This window comes from Mobula hypostoma, chromosome 2, assembly GCF_963921235.1.
Source record: "Mobula hypostoma chromosome 2, sMobHyp1.1, whole genome shotgun sequence".
NCBI lineage: Eukaryota > Metazoa > Chordata > Chondrichthyes > Myliobatiformes > Myliobatidae > Mobula > Mobula hypostoma.
The window spans coordinates 243,995,922-244,022,681 of record NC_086098.1 but is presented as its reverse complement, the minus strand read 5'-3'; the positions used below and the strand labels follow the sequence as shown (position 1 = coordinate 244,022,681).

The 26,760-nt window shown below is 48.3% G+C and overlaps 1 protein-coding gene across 4 annotated transcripts in view; it reads right to left on the bottom strand.

Annotated features, from left to right (window-relative positions):
• Positions 1 to 265: 265 nt before the first annotated feature.
• LOC134343040 (small conductance calcium-activated potassium channel protein 3-like) overlaps positions 266 to 26,760 on the bottom strand; it is a 149,862-nt gene continuing 123,367 nt past the window's right edge. For 3 of the 4 annotated variants that reach the window (XM_063041869.1, XM_063041870.1, XM_063041867.1), the window contains exons 5-8: positions 23,855 to 23,965; positions 19,649 to 19,776; positions 16,119 to 16,188; positions 266 to 3,342 (exon numbers count right to left, since the gene is read on the bottom strand). In XM_063041869.1, coding sequence (XP_062897939.1) covers positions 3,067 to 3,342; positions 16,119 to 16,188; positions 19,649 to 19,776; positions 23,855 to 23,965 — 585 coding nt within the window. In that variant the 3' untranslated portion in view covers positions 266 to 3,066. The remainder of the gene's footprint in view (positions 3,343 to 16,118; positions 16,189 to 19,648; positions 19,777 to 23,854; positions 23,966 to 26,760) is intronic. The other variant, XM_063041868.1, reaches the window with a different exon arrangement.

Below are 26,760 nucleotides of genomic sequence, written 5' to 3'. Positions count from 1 at the left end.
AAAGAAGATTTGCAGAGAGTGTTGGGTGTCTGGAACGTGCTGCCTGGGGAAGTGAGAGAAGCAGATATAATATTTAGGCTAACATATGAACAAGCAGGGAATGGAGAGATAGAGATCACATACAGGTAGATGGGATTAGTTAGTCTAGCAGACATTGTAGGCTGAATGGCCTGTTCCAATGCTGTACTGTTGCCTCCACTCTTTGAATAAAAACAGGTTAAATTTGTAAGAATGAATAAAGAGCCAGAGATTCAGTTGGTAGGTTCTGAAGCCGTTTAATAAATATCCTTCAAATTTGATGACCCCTTAGCTTGAAGTCCAAGGCACTTTGCACAGTGAACAGGTTTAGACCATTGTTTAGATGGTGTCAGATTCCGGATACAGTGACACTGCACATATAACCAAAACAAAGCCACCAACCAAATGATAATGGAAATTGATTGACTGAGAAACAAGCAACAGATTAGATGTTTGCAAATGTTATAACATAATTCAGCTATGTCTATATGTGCACTGCTTGGTTAGCAGTGGGACAGGTCAGTTAGAGGGAGTGGGAAACAAGTTAACTTTCAGCCGAGACACATTCGTGCATCCACTTTCCCACGCTTTTGTATGCCCGGCTGTCTCAAACAGGTCGCCATTTGTTGTGTACATCAGTTGACACAAAATTCTCAAATTGATAACCATTTGTAGTGAAGTATAACTGATCACATTGTTCCAGGTGGTGTAGTCATTCCAGATTGGGAACTATTTGCATTGTACAAAAGTTTATTCCCCCTATAACTGTATATTTATATTATACAGTAGTTGATCTCCCATTATCCCAGACAGGTAGCCATTTGCAGTGCACATTGTGTGACTTACAACATCCCAGACTGGTAGCCATTGCAGTGTGCATTGTGTGACTCACAAACTTCCCAGACTGGTAGCCATTGCAGTGTACATCACATGACTCCCTTTGTGCTGACTCAGTAGTCATTCGAAATGTACATTTCTCCACTACCTCCCATTGTGCAGATTTGTAACCCATTGTGATGCTGCAACAAGTAGATCAGAAAGATCGCAGGAGAAATTTGAATCTTGAATTTGCCCTGACTACCATCTCTATATAGATAACAGTCAGAAAACAGGAAGCAACTTATACAGACGCACATCGAATAATCCACAGAAAGCAGTTCAAATCAAATCATCTCCAGATGACCAAAGATTTGTACTTCCAATTTGATTTTAATCAATCTTACTTGAAGGGATGAATCAAATCCCGACCCTTGGCTGAACCACTTTTTAAAATACTTTTAAGTTTGCCATACAGATAAAAAAATAAAAAAATCTCTAAGAGTCTGACCAAGGATAGGGTATTTGGATATTGCAAACAGTTATCCAGGCAGTTAATATTAGGGTAATTCTAGCTTGTAAGCCGTGCAATTCTAAACAAGTTATCATTATATAATCCTCTATTGACCATTACCTGATTTCCTCCATGCCATAACTTGTGGTTTGTCACTGCTGTTAGCTTCCACATCTCTATCCATGTTCACCTTCCCTGTATCAATGATGCCCTTTTCTCACTTGTGGTGAAATTAGACAGGGATAGTGGTATGGATAGGCAGAATCAGCTTTGCCACCTATTATCCCACAGAGCTGACATTATTTTCTGTTGCTGCTATTGGAACAAAATCCCAAGAGGCAGCTTTTAAACTTTCCTCACCGGACGCTGAGGAGGGATAATCTCTGAACCACCCAGCTTCAGGTTCCCCATCGAGCCGTCGGAGGATCCAACTCACTTAAAACGCACCCACTCTGACACCCATTGCCATAGGCAAATTTTCCTTCTTGTCAAACCTGGACAGGTATAACGTATGGTGTAAACCCATCGCCAATATTACAGGTACAGGTACTGCTAAATGTCTTCAGTCCCCTCCGGCTTCCTGGCATTCTTCCACGGCTTTAATCCCTCATCTCATCTGTTTTCATTTTGATTAATAAAAAAACGTGGCATTGCGAAGGGAAGATGCAGATTTTTTTTTCCCCAGTCCACAGCATTTGAATTGTGCACTTCTTGGCTTTTATAAAGAAAGAGAAGGAGTGCTGCGCTCCCCCGCCCCCGCCCCCACCCCCACCACAATCACCCCAACCTCTTTGTGTCCTGGTACTGGCCTCTCTTCCACTATCAACTCATGACCTCTCCACCACCCACCTAAATCACATCCCATCGCCAAAACAGGGTCCTGACACATTAATGTTCCACCACCGTAATAATGTCTGTTTGAAACAATTAAGAAGCTAAGCGTTTCCCTCACATCCCATTCAGCGACTTACTCTTCGGGGACCCCTTTGATTCGGGAGAAACGATGGGCACTTCCTCCTGTTGTCTGGAGCAGGCCTCGTCTCCCCAGGACTCTAGGCAAACACCATCCTCGGGCAGCAGAGGATGTCCTCAAGACCACATGTCCCTTGATCCCCTCCAGAACGGGAAATGCATCCCAGCGTCAGGCAAGACTGAACCTAGGGTCTCTTCTCTCTCTCTCATCTAGTCTAGACAAGAGGGAGACACTGCCCATCACCACCACCACCAGTACTATCCCCTGCCTTGGGTGCCTGCCAGTCCCATTGTGCTTGAGCTATTTGTTAATTTTTTGGTTACTATATTTCTTCCATTAAAAAATAATACCGTTTGGGGCACAGGGCGGAACAGACCCCCACCCCATGTCCCCTTGTAAATTCTTGTCAGAATCAGCTCCAGATCCTCTGGTCCCTTCTTTGGCTGCTTCTGTCTGTTATTTTACCCCCCCCCCTACCACCACCACCCAATCAGCCAGTTCTGGAGCCCCTTCTCTTGCATTGAGGGTGTTGGGTTGGGGAATGCGAGAATGAGGAGGGTTGGGGGGGGGTGCCCCGTAGCAAGAATGCAGTCTGCGGCGAAGCCAAGCCCCACTGGCACCTGTCAGCCTCTGTAGTGGGCAGGTTAGGAGGGAGAGGCATGGGGAGGAAGCATAGTTGGTGGGGGTGAGGGAGGTGTCTAGTCATATCTGTCCAGCTCCAACTCCCTCCCCCTTCCCCGGCTCCCTAGCAGCTGCTGGAACCAGTGGGGAAGGAGGCCGAGCTGAGGCCCAGCTGGCTGTCGGAGCGCTGGGAGTCAGCGGGGTCACCACCCGCCTCGGCGATGGCGCCCAAGAGCTGCTGATGCTGCTGCTGCCGCAGGGACTCGGCGATCAGGCCGGGCAGGGCATGCAAGCTGCTGGTCAGTCCCTCTAGCTTGGTCTCCAGGCTCAGGATCTGCTTCTCCAGGTCCTCACCGCGGTCGTTCAGCTCCGTGATCAGGTCATACATGATGGTCTGCATCTGGCCCGTAGAAGCAGAGGCAGTTAGTGTCGGTGGTAGTGTAGAGGCCAAAGCAGAACTGCCCCCATTCATGCCAACCATGGAATGCCCATCCATAGGCTAATCTTGGAATGGCCACCTGCACTAACCCCAGCACATACCTGTAAACACTAATCCCAACACATACTCACCTACACTGTCCATCGCACTGACTGCAACATGTACCCACCTACAATGACACCAAAACATACCCGTCTGCACTGAACTCTCTGACTATCATGATTTCAAGAGGCCCAAACTAATGTTTCAGCTCTATAAAACCCTACTTGGACCATACCTGGAGTACTGTGTTGAGCTCTGAGTTCAAGAGCCATGAGGTAATCTGCAGCCCTGATTACAGCACACTTGGAATATGTGTTCAGTTCTGATCGCCTCATTATAGGAAGGATGTGGTAGCTTTAAAGAGGGTGCAGAGGAGATTTACCAGGATGCTGCCTGGACCAGATGTCTTATGAAAATAGGTTGAATGAACTAGGGCATTTCTCTTTGAAGTGAAGGAGGATGGGAGGTGACTTTGTAGAGGTGTACAAGATGATGAGTGGATAGCCAGAGTCTTTTACCCAGGTCAGAAATGGCCAATACAAAGGAGTATAATTTTAATGTGATTGGAGGGAAGTGTAGAGGGATGTTAGAGGTAAGTTCTTTACAAAAAGAGTGCTGGGTGAGTGGAACACCCTACTGGGGGTGATTCTGAAGGCAGAAACATCAGGGGCATTTAAGAAACTCTTAGATAGGCACATGGATGATAGAAAAATGGAGGGCTATGTAGGAGGGAAGAGTTAGATTGATCTTAGAGTAGAATGAAAGGTCAGCACAATATTGTGCTGCAATATTCTCTGTTCTATCCATACAATCTATGCCTCTTATCATCTCGTACACCTGTATCAAATAACTTCTCATTCTCCTCCTTTCCCTAGCTCACTTATCCTCATAAAAGGGTTGACGCAAAATGATGCAGTTCACTGTATGTTTCAATCTACATGTGACAAATAAAGCTAATCTTTTAAGATTTTCAGCATCTGTAGTTTTTATTTATCTTCATGGCAGGATTCTAAGCAGTGAGGAGGAACAGGGATCTTGGGGTCCCTCAAAGTTGCCACACAAGTTGATAGGGTTGTTAAGAAGGGCCATGGTGTGCTGGCCTTCATTAGTTGGGAGATTGAGTTCAAGAGCTACAAGGTAATGTTGCAGCTGAAAAACTCTGGTTGGATCACGCTTAGAATATTGTATTCAGTTCTGGTCACGTCATTATAGGAAGAATGTGGCAGCCTTGGAGACGGTGGAGAGGAGATTTATCACATTACTCCCCCAATTAGAGAACATGTCTTATGAGTAAAGATTGAGCTAGCTAGGGCTTTTTTTCCTGTAGAGCGAAGGAATGAGTTGATAGAGGTGTATAAGATAATAAAGTCATAAATTGAGTGGATAGCCAGCACCTTGTCCCCAGGGCAAAATGGCTTATACAAGGAAACATCATCTTAGTGATTGGATCAGAGTATGGGGGGATGTCAGAGGTAGGTTTTTAAACAGAGTGGTTGTTGCGTGGAATGCGCTGCCAGGTGTGGTGGTAGAGGAAGATACATTAGAGGCATTTAAGAGACTCTTAGGCTACATCCACACTAGACCGGATAATTTTGAAAACGCTGGTTGTGCGTAAAAACGATAGGCGTCCACACCAGGCGTTTTTGAAAATACCTCCGTCCACATTAAAATGGGTATTTGGGCGAATCTCCTCCTACTGGGCGTGCGCAGGACACATCTACAGGAAACAAGCGAAGAGGAAATGGTATACTTGGTGCGCGTTTGTCCAGTTACAGACTAGAAAAACTTAAAAGGAAATTGCCAAGAGAATGACAGCTGTTGGCTTTTGCGCAGAAGGACTTAAAACTGAAAAAAACAAATACTGGAGCGTATGGAGGCAACCGACAAGGAGTTCACGGACAGTATGACCTGGCTGACGATGAACATTGAAAAACTGACTAACTCTGTTGCAGAGGGATTTGCAATGATGAGGAATATGATGGCTACCCCCCAGAGCTTTTCACCGCCACAATACCAGCCTCACAGCCACTACAGTAGCTACACATACAGACACACAGACCTCCGGGTGGCCCCATCAACATCTTCCCCACTCCCACTGAGGGGTCACCCTGGAAACATTTCCTACAGCCATAGTCTCTTCACCGATGAAAGGGACGATAGGTTTTTAAAAACCTCCGGTTACCCGGTACACACTACAACACCCAACCGGCGTTTTCAGATTTAAACACTCTGGAGAGCATTTTAGAAAAGCTCCGTTTTTGGGGGAGGAAAGCGGCGTTTCAGCGTGGACGGAGGGTCAAAACGAAGAGAAAAAGCTTCGGTTACGGATTTGTCCGGTCTAGTGTGGACGTAGCCTTAGATAGGCACATCAATAGAAGAACAATGGAGAGCTATGTGGGAGGGAAGGATTCGATTAATCTAAGAGTAGCTTAAAAGGCTTGTACAGGATCGAGGGCCGAAGGGCCTGAAGTGTTCTATGTTCTATATGTCCATGATCATAAACACACGAGATTCTGTAGATGCTGGAAATTCACAGGAACAAACACAAATGCAGGAGGAACTCAGCAGTTCAAGCAGCATCTGTGGAATGGAATAAACTATTGTCATTTCAAGCTGAGCCCCTTCATCAGTACTGGAAAGGAAGGGGGCAGAAGCTAGAATGAGAAGGTAGGGGGAGGGGAAGGAGTATAAGCTGGCAGGTGATAGGTAAACCCAGATGAGGGAGAAGGTGGGGGAGGGGGATAAGGTAAGAAGCTTACTTTAAGGTGATAGGCAGAAGAGGTAAAGAGCTGAAGAAGGAATCGGATAGGACAGCAGACCATGAGAGAAAGAGAAAGAGCAGTAATAATAAACTTGATTTTGATTCTGATTTTTCAATTCAAGTCTGCTGCTTGTGATTTTTTGGGATTCCTCATGATGGCACCAAATGTTCAAGAAATACTAAGCTTTCAGATCTCAGTCCTGAATTAGTGCATATCATACCAATCATCAGAGAGGCCATTGCAAGTGGACCCCTGCGATTCACACAACTGCAGCTGCTGCCTCTCACGCATCTCAGCTGGAAAACCACAGCAGAAATTATTCTTTCACCATGCTGAAGTGATATAGACATAATCTGTTCTTGCCTTTTTAATTGAGAGGTAAATACTTATCCTACAACATGGGGAAAATCCCCTAGCCATCCACAAAGTGTGACAGGTTCCATAACACCGTCCTTCTGACAGGGACAGAGGATTCTCAGTACTGCCCCAAACACAGTGTGACATCTCTTCAGCACCACCCCTTCCACAGTGCCATTCTCCCTCGGGACCTCTCCGCCCACAGTGCAATGCTTCCTTAGTGCCACCTGTCCCACAGCGTGACACCCCTCAAGTATGTCTCCAACCATAGTGCTGCACTCCCTCAGTACTGCCTCTCCCATTGTACGAAACTCCCTCATTACCCTTCTCCCACAGTGTGGTGCTCCCTCAATAATCTCCTCCCTCAGTACTGCTCCTCCTACAGTGTGACCCTCCTCAGTACCACCTCACCCACAGTAGTCACTGTGCACAAAGTGACCCTCAGTACTGCACCCGATGTATCAGGTCCCCAGAAAGGGATTGGAATCACTTTGCCGAGATTAGTCGTCTTGAACATAGAACGGTACAACACAAAGGGGCCTTTCGACCCATAATGTCTATACTGCTGTGATGCCAAATCTACCTATCTGCCTACACATGATCCATCCCTGCACGTTCATATGCCTCGAAAACACCACTATCGAACCTACTTCTATCAGCATTCATCCCGCTCTCTCAGAATCAGGGTTATTATCGCTGACAGAGAGGGTGCACAAGAATGATGCTGGGAATGAAAGGGTTAATGTATGAGAAGTGTTTGATGGCTCTGGGCCTGTTCTCATTGGGAGGGGGGGGAATCTCATTTAATATTCAATATATTTCAAAGGCCTAAATAAAGTGGACATGGAGAGGTTGTTTCCTATAGCGGGAGGGTCCAGGACTAGAGGGCACAGACTCAGAATAGAAGTACGTCCATTTAGAACAGAGCTGAAGAGGAATTTATTTAGCCAGAGGGTGGTGAATCTGTGGAATTCATTGCCACAGGCAGCTGTGGAGGCCGAGTCATTGGGTATATTTAAAGCAGAGGTTGATAGGCTCCTGATTAGTCAGAGCATCAAAGGTTATAGAGAGAAGGCAGGAGAATGGAGTTGAGAGAGATAATAAATCATTCATAATGGAATAGCAGAGCAGACCCAATGGGCTGAATGGCCTAATTCTGCTCCTATCCCATGGCTGTCTGGTAGGAGTTTGTACCTTCCCCCTGTGACCGCGTGGGTTTCATCTGGGTGCTCCAGTTTCTTTCTACATTTCAAAGACGTACCGGTCAGTAGGTTAAGTGGTCATTGTAAATTGTTCTGTGATTAGGCTGGGGTTAAATCGGGGATCGCTGGGCGGTGTGGCTCGAAGGGCCGAATAGACCTGTTCCACGCTGTATCTCAATAAATAAACAAATTAATAAATCAATAATGGGATTTGTTGCTTTGCGCAGCAGGACAGTGCAAGACAATAAACATCCATGTAAGTTACAAAAATAAAAGCGCAGAAGAGGAATAACAAGGTAGTGTTTATGAAATTTTCAGAAATCTGATTGTGAAAAGGGAGCTATTTCCTCTGGTACTGATATTGCTCAGATTAAGACTCTGTTTGTCTATGTTATTAATGCCTCATGTAATATTATAAACCTCTATTGGGTCTTTCCTCAGTCTCTGACACTCCAAAGAAAACAATTCAATTACATCCAACCTCTCCTTAAAGGTAAAACTCTAATCTCGGCAGCATTGTAGTGAACCTCTTCTGCATCATCTGTAACAATCCTTTCTGTAATGGGACAATCAGAACTGCATGCAGTGCTTACAAATACTGCCTGACACAACTTCCTGACTCATATTCAATCTTCTTTACCCCCTTTTCTACTTGTATCGCCACTTTTGGGCTAAAGACTTGCGCTTCAAGCTCTCTCTGCTTCAAGATCCCAGTCCTGTTAAGGATCTTGTTTTAACTGTATACTTTCCCTTTACATTTTGTTTTCATCCCCTTTCCAAAGTGCAACATTCTCCTGCTTTGTCTGGGTTAAACTCCACCTGCTATTTCTCTGCTGGTATCTGCAACTGAGCTATATTCCACTCTAACCTTTGACAGCCTTCTTCACAGACCACCTACATTTTCATCAAGTCGTTGGTATACATGACAAACAACATGCACAGAGGTTCACCAGAAGACACAACTGCACAAGATACAGGGTCAGGTTACCTTAAAAAGAAAGTGGAAGCATTCTGAATGGTTACATCACAGCCTGGTGTGGAGCCTCAAACACACAGGATCATAAGCCACTGCAGAGGGTTGTCGACTCTGCCAGATCCATCAGGGGCACAACCCTCCCCACCATCGTGGGCATGAGACCATAAAACATAGGAGCAGAATTAGGCCTGTCAGTCCATCCAGTCTTCTCCATTATTCGATCTTGGTTGATTCATTTTCCCTCTCAATCCCATTCTCCTGCTATCACTCCCTGTTACCGTTGACACTCCTGACTAATCACAAAGCTATCAACCTCTGCTTTAGATATACCCATTGATTTGACCTTCATAAGAAGTTGGCATCCAAGTTTGCCACCCAGGACATCCCCTCTGCTCATTGCTACTATCAAGGAGGAGTTACAGGAGGCTGAAGACACACACTCAATGTTTCAGGTCCAGCTTCTTACCCTCTGCCATCAGATTTCTGTATGGTCCATAAACCCTACTTCATTCCTTTTATTTGAACAATTTACTTTGTAATTTTCATGACTTTGCCTTCACTGTACTGCTGCCACAAACCAACAAAGTTCACGGCATATAAGTCAGTATAAAAAATCTGATTCTGTTGGGGTGGAACTGGCTGTAAGGTTGGGATTCAATTCCCACCGCTGTTGGTTTGGACTTTGTATGTCTTCCTGTAACTGAGTGGGTTTCCTCCCACATTGCAAAGACTTACAGTTTAGTAAGTTGTGGGCATGCTATATTGGCGCTGGGAGGGTGGCGACACTAGCGGGCTGCTGGGATGGCAGGGCCTGGATGGTGGGGATCTTTATGATGGGTATCGCCTTCTTGAGGCAGCACCGTCTGCAGATACCACCGATGGTGTGGAATGACGTGCTCGTGATGTGTTGGGCTGACTCCACCCCACTCTGCACATGAAAAGTGGGAGCAGGAGGGAGTGGAACAGCAGCGTAGCGGTTAGTTTAACGCTTTTAACGCTGTCAGGTGGGGTTCAATTCCCACTGCCGTCTGTAAGGAGTTTGTATGTTCTTCCTGCGACCATGTGGGTTTCCTCCGGGTGCTTCGTTTTCCTCCCACATCCCAAAGACGTACAAGTTAGGTTGTGGGCATGCTATGTTAGCACCAGAAGAGGATTCGAGTACAGGAGCAGGGAGGTACTACTGCAGTTGTACAAGGCCTTGGTGAGACCACACCTGGAGTATCGTGTGCAGTTTTGGTCCCCTAATCTGAGGAAAGACATTCTTGCCATAGAGGGAGTACAAAGAAGGTTCACCAGATTGATTCCTGGGATGGCAGGACTTTCATATGATGACCCTTGTGGCTACGGGGGTCAGGGGGTATGGAGGGAAGGCTGGGGTGGGGTTCTGAGTTGGATGATCAGCCATGATCATAATAAATGGTGGTACAGGCTCGAAGGGCCGAATGGCCTACTCCTGCACCTATTTTCTATGTTTCTATGAAAGACTGGATCGACTAGGCTTATACTCGTTGGAATTTAGAAGATTGAGGGGGGATCTTATTGAAACTTATAAAATCCTAAAGGGATTGGACAGGCTAGATGCAGGAAGATTGTTCCCGATGTTGGGGAAGTCCAGAACGAGGAGTCACAGTTTGAGGATAAAGGGGAAGCCTTTTAGGACCGAGATGAGGAAAAACTTCTTCACACAGAGAGTGGTGAATCTGTGGAATTCTCTGCCACAGGAAACAGTTGAGGCCAGTTCATTGGCTATATTTAAGAGGGAGTTAGATATGGCCCTTGTGGCTAAAGGGATCAGGGGGTATGGAGAGAAGGCAGGTACAGGGTTCTGAGTTGGATGATCAGCCATGATCGTAATGAATGGCACTGCAGGCTCGAAGGGCCAAATGGCCTACTCCTGCACCTATTTTCTATGTTTCTATGACACTTGTGGGCTGCCCCCAGCACATCCTTGCTGTTTTGATTTGATGCAAATGATGCATTGCACTGTGTGCTTCGATGTACATGTGACAGATAAAGCTAAACTTTAAAAACAAGCTTTCAGAAGGCCATTGACCCAAAGCCTTTTCCTCCATCTCACTTTCCACACAGCTGTTCACTACTCTGTGCCTCAACAATTTAATCTCGAGAGGAAAATCAGTTCACTGATGCCATTTATCATTTAAAATAAAATGGTTGGAGGAGGCACAGCAGTATGGCGGGTTGGCACAATGCTTTACAACCCCAGTGAACCGGGTCCAACTCTCACCACTGCCTTTCAGAAGTTTGTACACTCTCCCCTTGACTAAATGGACTTCCTCCAAGTGCTCTGGGTCCCTCCCCCATCCCAAAGATGTACGAGTTAGTGGGTTAATTGGCCACATGGGTGTAATTCGATGGCATGGGCTCATTGGGCTGGAAAGGGCTGTAACTGTACTGTATCTCTAATTTTTTAAAATATAAAAATGGTGTGCAGTTCACTTTGGGTAGAGCTCTGCATTTTGGAGACGGTCCCTGAGCTGGCTGTTAAAGGATTTCTAATTGAATTAAATAAAGATCTGCAATTGGATTTAAAAAAACCTGCTGGTTACCATGGCCACAATCCTAAAGCAGGGGTGAAGGGAGTCAACAGACAGGTGAATGTAATGAGATAGAATGGCGGGTGGGATTAAGGCTGGCATAGGCTGAGAGGCTGCAGCCACATAGATTTAATCCCCTAATAATTTAAACCTTGTTCTTAACTCTCATTTAATTCTGCCATGTAGCTTCAGAATAATCCTCTCATTATTCCCTGCTTCTGAACCCTATGAAAGTGTAAAGTTGCTACAGATTCCCACCCATTCACTCCTTCTCTGCCTTGAGCCATGGAAGTTCCCTCCCTACTTCCCACAGTGTGCTCCATCACCGGCTGGGGAAACCACTCTTTTACCAGCACCTCGACAAAGTGTTCACCCAGTCAACTGAGGAGGATCGACCAGGGTCAATGTCTGAGGTGAGGTAGGGTAGGGTAGGGTAGGGAAGGGAAGGGAGGAAACAGTAAGGGATGCAGAGGAGAGGTGGGGGAGACAGCAGGGAGGAGAGGGAGAAGAGGTGTAGGGAGGTTGAGGGAGAGGGGGAAGAGGGAAGCAAAGAGAGTGGGAGAAAATGGAGGTGCAGGGGGGAGGAGGAGGGAAAGGGAGGGAAGAGAAAGAAGTAAAGTGAGAGGGAGGGGGAGGGAAGGAGAGGGAGGGGGAGGGAAGGAGAGGGAGGGGGAGGGAAGGAGGGGGAGGGAAGGAGAGGGAGGGGGAGGGAGGGAGGGGAAGAGGGGAGGGGAGGGAGGGGAGGGGAAGGGGGGAAGGGGGGAAGGGAGGGGGAGGGAAGGGGAGGGGAAGGGGGGAAGGGGGAAGGGAGGAGGGGGGAAGGGAGGAGGGGGGAGGGGGGAAGGGGGAAGGGGAGGAGGGGAGGAGGGAGGAGGGGGGAAGGGAGGAGGGGGGAGGGGGGAAGGGGGAAGGGGAGGAGGGGAGGAGGGGGGAGGGGAGGAGGGGGGAGGGGAGGAGGGGGAGGGGGAAGGGAGGAAGGGGAGGGAGGAGGGGGAAGGGGAGGAGGGGGGAGGGAGGAGGGGGGAGGGGGGAGGGGAGGGGAGGAGGGGGAAGGGGGGAGGGGAGGGGGGAGGGGAGGGGAGGAGGGGGAAGGGGGGAGGGGAGGAGGGGGAAGGGGGGAGGGGAGGAGGGGGAAGGGGGAGGGGAAGGGGGGAGGGGAGGAGGGGGAAGGGGGGAGGGGGAAGGGGGGAGGGGGAAGGGGGGAGGGGAGAGGGGGAAGGGGGGAGGGGAGAGGGGGAAGGAGGGGAGAGGGGGAAGGGGGGAGGGGAGAGGGGGAAGGGGGGAGGGGAGGGGGGGAGGGGAGAGGGGGAAGGGGGGAGGGGAGGAAGGGGGAGGGGAGAGGGGGAAGGGGAGGGGGGAGGGGAGAGGGGGAGGGGGAGGGGAGGGGGGAAGGGGGGAGGGGAGAGGGGGAAGGGGGGAGGGGAGGGGGGAAGGGGGGAGGGGAGGGGGGAGGGGGGAGGGGAGGGGGGAAGGGGGGAGGGGAGGGGGGAAGGGGAGAGGGGGGAGGGGAAGGGGGGGAGGGGAGGGGGAAGGGGGGAGGGGAAGGGGGGAGGGGAGGAGGGGGAAGGGGGAGGGGAGGAGGGGGGAAGGGGGGAGGGGGGAGGAGGGGAGGAGGGGGGGAGAGGAGGGGGAGGGGGGAGGGGGGGAGGAGGGGGAGGGGAGGGGAGGGAAGGAGAGGCGGGAGGGGGAGGGAGGGGGTGGTAGGGAGGGGAGGGAAGGAGAGTGGGGAGATAAGGAGGGGAGAAGAGGGGAGAGAAGGAGGGGAGAGAAGGAGGGGGAGGGGAGAAGAGGGGGAGGGAGGGAGGGAAGAAGAGAGGAGAAGTGGGGGAGGGGAGGAGAGGGAGGGAGGGGAGGAGAGGGAGGGAGGGGAGGAGAAAGGGGGTGGGAAGGAGAGTTGGGGAGAGGGAGGGGGAGGGGGAGAGGGGGAGGGGGAGAGGGGAGGGGAGGGGGGAGAGAAGGAGAGTTGGGGAGGGGGAAGGAGAGTTGGGGGGAAGGGGAGGGGAGGGAAGGAGAGTTGGGGGAAGGGGGAGGGAAGGAGAGTGGGAGGAGGAGGGGGAGGGAAGTTGGGAGGGAGAGTGGGAAGGAGAGTGGGGGAGGGAGAGTGGGGGGAGAGCGGGAGGGAAGTTGGGAAGGAGTGGTTGGGGAGGGAGAGTGGGGGAGGGAGGGGGAGTGGGGGGGAGAGCAGGAGGGAAGTTGGGAAGGAGAGTGGTTGGGGAGGGAGAGGGAGTGGGAGAGGGAGTGGGGGGAGGGAGGGGGAGAGGGAGTGGGGGGAGGGAGGGGGAGTGGGGGAGGGAGAGTGGGGGGAGGGAGGGGGAGAGGGAGTGGGGGGAGGGAGGGGGAGTGGGGGAGGGAGAGTGGGGGGAGGGAGGGGAGGGAGGGAGAGTGGGGGGAGGGAGGGGAGGGAAGGAGAGTGGGGGGAGGGGAGGAGGGAGAGTGGGGGGAGGGGAGGAGGGAGAGTGGGGGAGGGAAGGAGAGTGGGGGGAGGGAAGGAGAGTGGGGGGAGGGGAGGAGGGAGAGTGGGGGGAGGGAGGGGAGGGGAAGGAGAGTGGTTGGGGGAGGGAGAGTGGGAGGGAAGTTGGGGAGGGAGACTGGGAGGGAAGGAGGGCGGGAGAGTCGGAGGGAAGGAAGGAGAGTTGGGGGAGGGGAGGGGGAGGGAAGGAGAGGGGAGGAAAGGAGGGGGAGGGGGGACGGAAGGAGAGTTGGGGAGTGGGGATGGAGGAAGAGTTGGGGGAGCGGGGAGGGGAGTGGTTGGGGAGGGAGAGTTGGAGGGAAGGAGAGTGGGGCAAGGGAGAGTGGGAGGGAAGTTAGGAGGGAGAGTGGAAAGGAGAGTGGGGGAGGAGGGGGAGGGAGAGTAGGAGGGAGGGGGTGGGAAGGAGAATGGGAGCAAGGGAGGGGGAGGGAAGGTGAAAAGGGAAGGACTGGAAGGAGCTAATTTTTGAGGGGAGGGAAGGCATTGAGATAGAGGGGTAGAGGCAGAGAAGCAGTGGTGTGAGTAGCAGGAGAGGTCACTGAGCAGAAGATGAGGGGTACAGGAGGTAACAGGTGGGGTAGGGGTTGAAGAGGAGAAGGTTGAATGGACAGTGGAAAGGGATGAGTGGGGAAAATGGAGGAAGGAGCAGGGAGGATGTCAAGGGGTATTGAGAAGAGAGAGAGCAGAGAAGTGGACAGAGTCTAAAATCACACACCAACTCCCTCTCCATGTTAAGTTCAGGCGCAGGTTATGCGATTATCACCCTCATATAAAGCAGAAAGAAGACTTGCTCCTCTGCCCGATTCTTGCCCTTGCTCTAATGACAGTGAGGAAAGGTCTGACGGAAAGGTTGGCTGCTCCAGCACTGATGTCCCACCCTGGGAAAATGCCTTCTCTTCCTGCAACATATGCGAAATGCTAGAGGAACTCATCAAGTCAGGCAGCATCTATGAAGGAGAATAAACAGTCAAAGCTTCGGGCAGAGACCCTTCATATTCCCTTCCATAGATGCTGCCTGACCTGCTGAGTTCCTCCAGCATTTTGGGTGGGTGTGTTACTCAAGATTTCCCGCATCTGCAGAATCTCTCGTCTTTATAGTTTGCCATTGCTTTCATGATCAGGTTACATGTTGCAGGATCTTGCTTTGGGAAAACAAATTGCCAGGTTTCCATCAATACAACTGCAGCTGCACCTCGGTTAAACAGGCACGTTTCTTTAGGATGCAAGACATTCTGCAAATGCTGGAACATCAATTTCTCCCATTCCCCTTCCTTCTTATTCCATTCCCCATTCTGCCTCCCCTCTTACTTCTTCTCACCTTCCTATCATCTCCCCGGTGCACCTCATCCTCCCCTTTTTCCTATGGTCCACTCTCTTCTCCTATCAGATTCCTTTTTTCGGCCCATTACCTCTTCCACCTATCACCTCACATCTTCTCACTAAATCCTCCCCCATAGTGAAAAAAAGCTAATGGCATGCTGACCTTCATAACAAGGGGAATTGAGTATAAGAGCAAAGAGGTCCTTCTGCAGCTGTACAGGGCCCTGGTGAGACCACACCTGGAGTTCTGTCTGCAGTTTTGGTCTCCAAATTTGAGGGAGGATATTCTTGCTATTGAGGGAGTGCAGCGTAGGTTCACAAGGTTAATTCCCGGGATGGCGGGACTGTCATGTCAAAAGATTGGAGTGACTGGGCTTGTATACTCTGGAATTTAGAAGCTGAGAGGGGATCTTATTGAAACATATAAGATTATTAAGGGATTGGACACACTGCAGGCAGGAAGCATGTTCCCACTGATGGGTGAGTCCAGAACCAGAAGCCACAGTTTAAGAATTAGGGGTAGGCCATTTAGAACGGAGTTGAGGAAAAACTTTTTCACCCAGAGAGGGGCGGATATATGGAATGCTCTGCCTCAGAAGGCAGTGGAGGCCAAGTCTCTGGATGCTTTCAAAAAAGAGATGGATAGAGCTCTTAAAGATAGCGGAATCAAAGGTTATGGGGATAAGGCAGGAACTGGATATTGATAGTGGATGATCAGCCATGATCACAGTGAATGGCGGTGCTGGCTTGAAGGGCCGAATGGCCTACTCCTGCAGCTATTGTCTATTGTCTATCCCACCCAGTTTTACCTACCACCTTGTAGTTTGTACTCCTTCCCCTCCCTCCAACTTCTTATCCTGGTTTCTCCCTCTTTCTGTACAGTCCTGACGAAGGGTCTTGCTCCAGAACATCGACTGTTATTCCCCTCCATAGATTCTGTCTGACCTGCTGAGTTCCTCCAGCATTTTGTACGTGTTACTCCCTCTGGGACATTCTGAGCAGGAAGCAGGAAGGACTCCAGCAAGGCAAAGCGTTTCCCTTCGCCAATGTTACCTTGGAAAGATCAACAAGAGTGTTTGCCTGGTCACTGAGCTTCCTCTGTTCCATCTTCACATTGCGAAGCCTGTGGGATGTACAGAAACGCACAGTGCTTCAAGACTGCCAGTCGTCCCCCACCAACCCCACTTCCGACAACGTAAAGGGAGGGAATTCAGCCCATCCAGGGTCTCATCATTCACATTCATCCTTTTATTCTGCCCGCCACAGTTGAATTCCCACCCCTGCCTGTAGGAAGTTCCTACATTCTCCCCATGACCGCATGGGTTTCCACCGTGTGCTCCAGTTTCGTCCCACATGGTTAGAGTTAGTGAGTTGTAGGCATGCTATGTTGGTGGCAAAAGTGTGGTGACACTTGCAGGCTGCCCCCAGCACATCGTCGCACTGTGCAAGTTGATAGCACAAAACGATGCACTTCATTATATTTGATACATGTCGCAAATAAAGCAAATCTTTAAATCATCCTTCACCCACACTGCCTCCCCCCCCCTTAGGTTCACCAATCACTTCTGGCCCTTGTCTCACCACCCCTCTCTCATAGAACATCACAGTACAGACTCTTCAGACCATGATGTTGTGCTGACCTTGTAACCTATTCTAAGATCTATCTAACCCTTCCCTCCTACATAACTCCCCACTTTTCTATCATCCATGGTGCCATCTGAGAGTTTCTTAATTGCTCCTAATGTATCTGCCTCTACCACCACCACTGGCAGACCATGCACCTACCACTCTCTGTGTAAAGAATTTACCTCTGATATCCTCACTATACTTTCCTCCAATTATCCTGGTACAGTATTAGACATTTCTGTCTTGGGAGAAAGTCTCTGGCTATCCACTCTTGTACACCTCTATCAAGCTTCACCCTATCGTGGACCTTCACCTGTGTGATCTATGTTCCCTTTGATTTCTGCACCTTCTACTAATTTCAGCTTGAAGTGTGAAACATGTTTCCCTCTCCATGGATGCTGCCAGACCTGCTAAGTATCATCGACATTTCCTTTTTTTATTTCAGGGAATATTTACACAAATAACATCATAGCCAAACCTCATGTTAATCTCACCCAACTCATCAAGGCTCCTGCCAACCACATTGACTGGCTAGACACCAGAAGCAGTATCTCACACCAGGGTATCTGATTCACTGTTTGTAAATCACAGAGTAATACAGCACAGAAACAGACCTTTCAGCCCATCTCACCTGTGCTATCAAACACCCACCTATTCTAATTCCATTTACTGGCACCTGGCCTGTAACTTCTAGTGCATTGACAATTCATGTGCTCCGCTATCCAGCTCCCTCTTAAGAGTTTCGCTGCCCTTCCCAACACCCACTCAAAGCATAACTTTCCTGACCCCACAAACCTCTCAGATAAATTCTTATCTGACAGATACAGCATGGAAAACGGCCCTTTGGCCCATCAAGTCCACATCAACCTCCAACCAGCCATTTATACCACATTAACCACTTCTTTTATTCACCTTCTCAACTTGTTAACTCTCCTCAAATTCTATTCCTCAAACACACACGGGGGGGGGGGTGCAATTTACAGCACCAATTAACCCACCAATCTGTGCATGTCTGAGGTGTGAGTGGAAACCCACCCGGTCATAGGTTGAGCCTGCAAATTCCACACAGACAGCACTGGTGGTCGGGATCTCTGGGGCTGTCAGGCAGCAGCTGTACCACTTTGCTGCCACCATCGCCCGAATACTGCAGGTAGATTGCAGGCCTGATACATTATCCTATACCTAACACCTCTCATACCCCCTCGAATTTCATCAACAGATTCCAGCAGATCTCTCCTTCCAGCTGTAATGTCCTGGTTAAGGTTTCTACTGCTATGCAGTTTTCTGTACAAGCAATGTGACCTGCTGGAAAGAATGTTTTGGCTTTGGCTAAAGATAAGGAGCCACTTTGGAATGTGTGTCAACCAATCAGGATTGTGGGATGTGAGAGAGAGCTGTCGGGAAGAGTTTTCTTCGGAACATTGTTCTGGTTTGGGGTCTTTTGGCGGGAGCTGCCGAGCGGGGCACAAGGAAAGATGCCGCAGAATATCATTGGAAGGGGAGTCGCTGCTGCAGGAAGTGCTTTGTGCAGATGAATGGCTGCAAGGAGGAAGGGATAATACTCCCGAGAGAGAGCCAGTTCCCTCGAGATGGTCCTCCAGGGGTGTTCGGAATATGGCGTGTGCTTTCACGCAGACCGTGAGTTCAGTGTGTGAATAAGAGACACACCCCCCGAGTACCCCAGTATGAGCTTCAATGTTTATGTGCACATTGGACTGGTTTAACTGTAGTGGGCCCTTTGTAGCTTTTCTTTTTCTGTAAATGTTTGTTAAAGTTGATAATTTGGTACATATAGTTTATAATTTTATGCTGGTGTATGATCTGTCATTTTTGGGCTACCAATAATTGTGTATGGGCAGGATTTACACAACATTTGCTCAAATCAAGGTTTATTTGATGGGAACATCACAATGCTCCCGTTTGGTTGAACCCCAAATCATACCGACCCTGGACGTACATTGTTTATGAAGGGTAGCCTTTCACTGTGGAGTCACCTGGCTTTTAGCAGTTAGCTAATGAGCCAAATCTATGTATTGGCCCCGGTGAGAGGGTTACACAAGTATCAGTTATTACCCCAAACCATGACCCCCCCCCCAACAAGAATCCTCCAACGTCCAGGTACAGGGTTCGTCTGTACAAAACAGTGCCCATATCCAGACCATAAACACAAGAGATTCTGTGGATGCTGGGAATCTAGAGCAACACACTCAAACCACAGGAGGAACTCAGTAGAACAAACAGCATTGATGGAGGGGAACAAACAATTGACTTTTTGGGCCGAGACCCTTCATCAGGACTGGAAAGGAACGGAGTAGCCCATCTCATCCTTGCTATCAAATACGTGGCTATTCTAATCCCATTTACCAGCAGAAACCGGAATAGGAAGGTGGCAAGATGGGGAGAAGTACAAGGTGGCAGGTTTTAGGTGAGACCAGGTGGGTGGGGAAGAGGGGGTTAAGTGCGAAGCTGGGAGGTGATAGTGGAAGAGGTAAAGGGCCGAAGAAGTAATTGAATAGGAGAGGACAGTGGACCAAGGAAGAAAGGAATAGAGGAGGGGGAGCCAGAGGGAGGTGAGGGGAAGATGAGAGATGAGAGGGTAACCAGAGCGGTTCCCTCTCACCTGTCACCTGCCAACTTGTACTCCTTCCCCTCCCCCCCCCCACCTTCTTATTCTGGCTTCTGTCCCCTTCCTTTCCAGTCCTAATGAAAGGTCTTGGCTCAAAGTGTCAATATTTCATCTCCACAGATGCTGCCTGGCCTACTGAATTCCTCCATCATTTTGTGTATGTGTGTGTAAGACACATCCACACCAGCCACCTCTGTCAGATCCCAGCCTCCATCTCATTCCAATGGTCCTGTGCACTGAATGCGGTCTACCCTCCCCTCCTTCCCCCCCCCCCCGACACACCACCCTCCCTCCCTCCCTCCCTCCACACCGTCCATTGCCACAAACTCACTGGTGGATTGCCTGCAGGAACTTCCTTTGGTGCTTCCTTACTTTGGCATGGTCGATCTTCTTGAGCAGCTTGGTGTGCTTGTAGATCAGCCAGGTCTCCCGCAGAACATTGGCAGCAGCGTTTTTGATCTGTTCATCACAGGGAAGGCAGCCGATTAGAGAAGCGGAAGAGAAAGCCACGAGAGACTCATACCTCAAATTTCTAGGAGTGACCATCACCTGTCCTGGTACAACCACGTTGACATCTCAGCCTAGAAAGCTCACCAACACCTCTACTTCCTCAGGAGGCAAAAAAAAATTGGCATGTCTCCCTCAGCCCTTACCGATTTTTACCGATGCATCATAGAAAGCATCCTATCTGGATGCATAACAGCTTAATGTGACATCTGCTCTGCACGTGACTGCAGAGAATTGTGGACACGGCTCAGCACATCACACCCTCCCTTCCATCATCTGCACTTGTTGCTGCCTCAGTAAAGCAGCCAGCAAAACCAAAGACCCAACTCATCCTGGACATCCTCTCTTCTCTCCTCTCCAATCGGACAGAAGATACAAAAGCCTGATGGCACCTACCATCAGGCTCAAGGACAGCTTCTATCCAACTGTTATCAGACTATTGAATGGATCTTTTATACAACAAGCTGTACTCTTGGCCTCACAATCTACCTCATTATGATCTTCCACTTCACCGTTTACCTGCACTGGACTCTTTCTGTAGCTTTTATACTTTATTCTGTATTGTTGTCGTTCAACCTTATTCTAGCTGGATGCACTATGTAATGATTAGACCTGAATGCGGGGCACTGTATCTCAGTACAGGTGACAATTATAAACCAATAGCAATACCTTTGGCAACAAGGCATGGATGCTGCAACTTACGGGGACCGGATTCAAAACTGGATCTCACTCCAAGACCCCTTGGATGGTTTAATACTCAAATTTTTTTGGAGTCCGTCATCGCCCTTACCAAGTGGCACTTCAGCAGAGAATGTCACACCATCAGACAGCACACCCCGACCCCCCCATTAAGATTAAACAAATAGCTTGATGTTCTTTGCTGTGCACAAGCCTGCCTCTCCTCCTGCTCCTAACTGTGTGGCAGCTCCTGCTGTCTGAGGCGGAGATACCTCTTAATGCAAGGGCAGGGTCCAACTGGGTCTTCAGCATTGCCTTCTGCCCTTCTGTTTCTGGTAGCCCCCACCCCCTCTAAACCCAACACTATTTATGGGAGGCAACTGAAGACCTGATTATTCCATTTCCTTATGCACTACACTCAGCGGCCACTTTATTAAGTACACCTGTACATCTGCTCATCGATGAAAATATCCAATCAGCCATTCACGGGCCGGAGTCATAATGTATAAAAGCATACAGACGTGGTTTAAGAGGTTCAGTTGTTGTTCAGCCCAAACCCCAGAATGGGGAAGGAAAACGTTGTTGATTGTGGAATGATTGTGATGCCAGACGGGGCGGTTCGAGTATCTCAGAAACTGCTGATCTCCTGGGATTTTCATGCACAACAGTCTCTAGAGTTTATAGAGCATGGTGCGAAAATGTTTAAAAAATCCAGTGAGAGGCAGTTCAGTGGGCAAAAATGCCTTGTTAGTAAGAGAGGTCAGAGGAGAATGGCCAGAGTGGTTCAAGCTGACAGGAAGGTGACAGTAACTCAAATAACCTCATTACTCCTTTACGTTACTTGTTTTTATAATTTATAGCAATTTTATGACCCTGCACTGTACAGCTGCCACAATACAAAAATTTCATGTCATCTAAGTCGGTTACAATAAATCTGATTTTGAAGAAGGGATGGAAATATCATCACTGGAGTTGGTTGTGGAACAGAAGGGTATTATTACCGGCAGATTCAGATCACTAAAGTGTAACTTACAGCGATGTACATAATTTACTAAGGATGGAGGGATTTAGCAAAAACAGCTACTGCTTTTATTGTGAGTCATTTTAATATTTATTTATTTAGCAATCACAGCATGGAGTTGGTCCTTATGGCCCTTCGAGTTAAGCCACCCCAGCAATCCTCGGCGAACATAATTAATCCTAACCTAATCATGGGACAATTTACAATGACCAACTAACCTACCCGCTACGTGTCTGACTGTGAGAGTAAACCCACTCATTTCATGGGGTGGGGGGACGTACATAGAATGCTGGAACTGAACTCTGAACTCCAGAACACCCAAGCTGTAGTAGCGTCACACTAACTGCTACACTACCATTTTTATTAGTAATACTGTGGGAGAATGAGGGAAGAGATATAGATGCCTCAATACTACTAAGAAGTGGGCTTTAGTAGCTCAGAATCACAGAATGATTCAGCAGGGGAATCGGCCCTTCAACCCATCTTGTCCTTGAATGTATAGACATTCCTGTCCCTAGCAACATTTTATGATCATACAATCAATCTATGTATATGAAATATCTTATGTCTTTATTGTGTTTATTATTATTATTGTTGTGTTCTGTGTCTTTTCTGGGGGTTTTTCGTGCTGCATCAGATCTGGAGTAACAGCACTGTAGCATAGCACTCAGCACAACACTTTACAGTACCAGCGGCCCGGGTTCAATTCCCACTACTTCCAGTTCCCAGGAGGAGTTTGTACGTTGTCCCCATCACCGCATGGGTTTCCTCCGGGTGCTCCTGTTTCCTCCCACAATCCAAAGACGTACCGCTTGGTGGGTTAATTGGTCATTGTAAATTGTTCCATGTCTAGGCTAGGATTAAATTGGGAGATTACTGGGCAGTGCAGCTCAAAGGGTGGGAAGGGCCTATTCCATACCCTATGTCAATAAATAAATAACATTTAACAATCTGGAATCTTGCTGAGGTATCTTCCAAAACTAATCCAATTCCCTGTGCATTTGGTCCATTTAAGCCTCACCTATCGAAGTCCAAATGCCTTCTAGAATGTTGTATTTGTACCTGCCTCTACCACTTCCTCTGACAGCTTGTTCCATATACCAACCCCCTCCGGGTGATGGAACTTACCTCTCAGGTTCCCTTTAAAGTCAAAATAAATTCATTATCAGAGTACATAAATGTCACAATATCCCACCTAGAGATTGATTTTCTTGCTGGTATTTACAGAAAAATAAATAAATACAGTAAAATTTATTTAAAAAACTATACATAAAGACTCGTGAAAAAGAAGACAAATATTGAAAATAATAAAAAATACTGAGAACATGAGTAATAGAGTCCTTGAAAGTGAGGCCATACGTTATGCAATCAGTTCAGAGGTGAGGTGACTGAAGTTATCCACACCAGTTCAGGAGCCTGATATTTGTAGGGTAATAACTATCCCTGAACTTTTCATCTTAAACCTGTAGTTTTGGACTCCCATACTCTGAGGACAAGATGGTGACCTAGCCACCTTATCTAAGCTCCTGATCATTTTATAAACCTCTCTAAAATCACCCACAGCCTCTTTCACTCCAGAGAGAACAGTCCCAGCCTGTCCAGTCCTTCCTGTCTCTATGCTGCGATCACTGCTGTGGGAAATATACAGGACCCCAAGTCAGGATGGGGTGAGCTGCTGTCTGTAGTTGGCCAAACTGCCAAAGCTCTTTGTGCAGAAAGAAGAATTGGGGGGAACACATTGTCTTAATGTGAGAGTGAGACAGAGAGGGGAGTTTCAGAAAGAGAGAAAGGCAGCAGAAAGAGAAGAGGGAGAGGGGAAGGGGAAGAGGAGGAGGAGGGAGTAGAGAGAGGAAGGGGAGAGAGGGGGAGAGGCGCAAGAGAGGGAAGTTGAGAAGGGAAGATGGAGAGAGTGGAGGGGGGAGTGGGGGAGAGAAAGGGGATGAAAGAGAAAGGGAGAGAAGGAAAGGGAGAGGAAGAGGTGGAGGGTGGAATGGAGAGGAGGGAATGGAAAAGAGAGGGAGAGGAGAGAGCGTATGAGAGAGGGGGAGAGAAGCGGTGGGGGATAGGAGGGGGATAAAGAGGGTTAGCGGAACAGAAAGGAAGACCCAGAGAAAGTGGGATTACAAAAAAAATGATAATTATATTTCAGCAACTCTTTCCTCTCCAAAGTTGCTCTAGTCTCGTTTTTTGCCATTTAATTACCCATTACATCCTTTGTCGCACTTGGCACTCTACTCTACAGTGTGACAGCACGGGACCGGCCCTTTCAATGCATTTAATACAGACACGTGGCACAAGGTCGGAGAGGTTAATGAAATCTTGGATGCTTACCCGCTTAGTGAGCTGTGTATCCATCATGAAGTTATGGACGTGCTTCTCGGCTTTGGTTAGTTCTAGTTTCCTAGCAACGACAGCTACCACCAGAGCAGTGCATCCTGCACCCTTGGGGAGGGAGGAAGGTGGGGGGGGAAGGAGGATGCGTGTATGAGAGGGAGAGGGAGAAACAGAGAGAGACAGACAGATAGATATTGAGACAGAGAGAGAGGATGAAGGAAGGAAGAGAAAGAAAGATTGTGGTGGGAGGGGAAAAAGAAGGTTTAGGAGAGAAAGAGGGAGGCAGAGAAGACAAATAGAGAGGGGAGAGAAAAAAGGAAGAAAAGAAAAATTGGAGAGGAGAGAGAGGGATGGAGGGGAAGTACAGAAAGGGGAGAAATGGAAAGGACAGAGAAGTTGGGAAAGAGTGGCAAGTGTGTGGGGGGAAGAGGGGGATGAAAGAAGAAAGGTGGGGTGAAAGAAGGGGAGAGGGAATGTGAAGGGGTTAGAGGGGAGGGGTGATGAGTGGGTGCAGCAAACAGAAAGGAAGGAAGGGGAGAGATTTGTGTGGAGAAAGAAAGAAACGTTGCCAGCAGAGGGAGAGGAGAAAGCAAAGTATAAGCAAGGAGAAGGAGAGGAAAACACAATGTCAAAGAGGGTCATGTAGAAGAGAGGCAGAGAGAGAGGGGAAAGGAGAAACAAAGGGAGGGAGAGAGAGAGGAATAAATGGAGAGAGGGAGGGAGGGAGAGGGAAGGAAGGATGGAGGGAAGATGGGAGAGAGGCAGAGAAGGAGGGAGATAAGGAAGGTGGGTGAGGGAGGAAAATACACACACAGGTAATGGGGCATTCAAAGTGTGGGAAGGAAAGAAAAACAATGATTAATTATTCTTCGTGAACTACTTCTTACTGAAAGTGAAGATAGACATCTATCCTACAGAGTAAACATTACAATAGGAGAGACCGCAAAGTTGATCTGTAATCTCCAGCACCTCTCAGGATAAAAATCAAAATTCCAGAATACTTCTAACTAATGATCTTCCAATGCACACAAAATTCTGGAGGAACTTAGCAGGTTAGGCAGCATCTATGGAGGGGAATAAACAGTTGACTATTTGGGACCCTTCATCAGGATCACCCGATCCAGAAGAAAGGAGCAGAGCGAGGTGAGCAAGCTGAGGGATCTGGAATCAGAGATACAGACCATACCAACCCAATCTTCTGCCTAGTCCCAACTACCTGCACCCCTCCATACCCCTCCCCTCCATGTATTTATCCAAGCGTTTCTTCCGCTGACAGCTCGTTCCACACTTGCACCACCCTCTGAGTGAAGAAGTTCCTCCTCAGATTCGCCTTAAATATTTTGCCTTTCACCCATAACCTATGAACTAGTTCTAGTCTCACCTAACCAAAGCTTGCTTGCATTTACCCTGTCTATACACTTCATAATTTAGTACACCTCTTTGATAGAGGATCTCCCCTCATTCTCCTATTGTCCAAGGAATAAAATCCGAATCTATTCAACCTTTACCTATAACTCAGACCCTCAAGTCCAGGCAACATCCATTCAAATTTTCTCTGCATTCTTTCAAGCTTATTGATATTTTTCTTGTAGGTAGGTGACCAGAACTTTGCACAACACTACAAATTTGGCCTCACCAATGTCTTACACAACCCCGACATACTACCCCAGCTCCTGTACTCAATGCCCTAATTTATGAAGGGCATTGTGCCAAAAGCTCTCTTTTGAGAGTTGGTAGCTAGCAAAAAGTGTTAGATCCATTGTGATCTTACTAAATGATAATACAGGTTCGAGGATCTAAAGGTAAACACAAAATACTCTGCAGATGCTGGGGTCAAAGCAACACTCACAACACGCTGGAGGAACTCAGCAGGTCGGGCAGCATCCGTGGAAACGATCAGTTAATGTTTCCACGGATGCTGCGTGACCTGCTGAGTTCCTCCAGTGTGTTCTGGGTGTTGCGAGGATCTAAAGGAACCTTTCCCATTTGTGTTCTTGCAGAGAAATGAAAAGCAGAAAGAGAGAGAGAGCAACATAGTGTGGTAGTTTTCATGGGTTCAAAGGTTCATTTTATTATCAACATGTTGGGTGCCATAACTACTTAGCTCCGCCTCCTCAACATTTGAACCTTTGAACATATCCAGAATACAACTCTGAGATTCGTCTTCTCCAGATGGTCATGAACAAAGAAAAACCATGGAAGTTGTTGAAAGAAAACAGATCAACGGCCCCCACACACAAAAAATAGAAACAAACTATTGCAAACTCCAAACCTTCAACCCTTCCCTTGCACAAAAGCTAACAGATTGCCCACACGAGAAACAGCAGCTCGAACATCAAACCTCAAACCCCTAAACCGTTGAAGGCGCTCAGCAGAGGATGGCGCTCGGGAGGCTGTATCGGAGCGGCTGGTCGGAGGCTTGAAGTTTTCGGATGGACGGACTCAGTGTCGGCTGCTTCCAAGACATCAGCAAGTTGACGGTGCCTGGAGGTTTATGGCAGGGAGTTTCTCCCTTTTGCTGCCTGCTATCGGGGACTCAGGAGTCAATCGACTCGGGGACTTTGAGACTTTTTTTTACCGTGCCCATGGTTTGTTCTTCATCAAATTATGGTATTGCTTTGCACTGCTGTAACTATATGTTATAATTATGTGGTTCTGTCAGTGTCAGTCTTTGGTCTGTCCTGTTTTCTGTGATACGACTCTGGAGAAACATTGTATCATTTCTTAATGCACGTATGCATTTCTAAATGACAATAAAGGAGGACTGAGTGTTCTCATAATCTAAACCCCTCCCTCACAAAAACCAGGTCACCCAAAAGGAAAAAAGACAGTGACAATAACATCAAACCCCCAGCTGCCTCTCTCGCGCACAAAAAACTAACGGATTTCCCTTCACTTAAAAA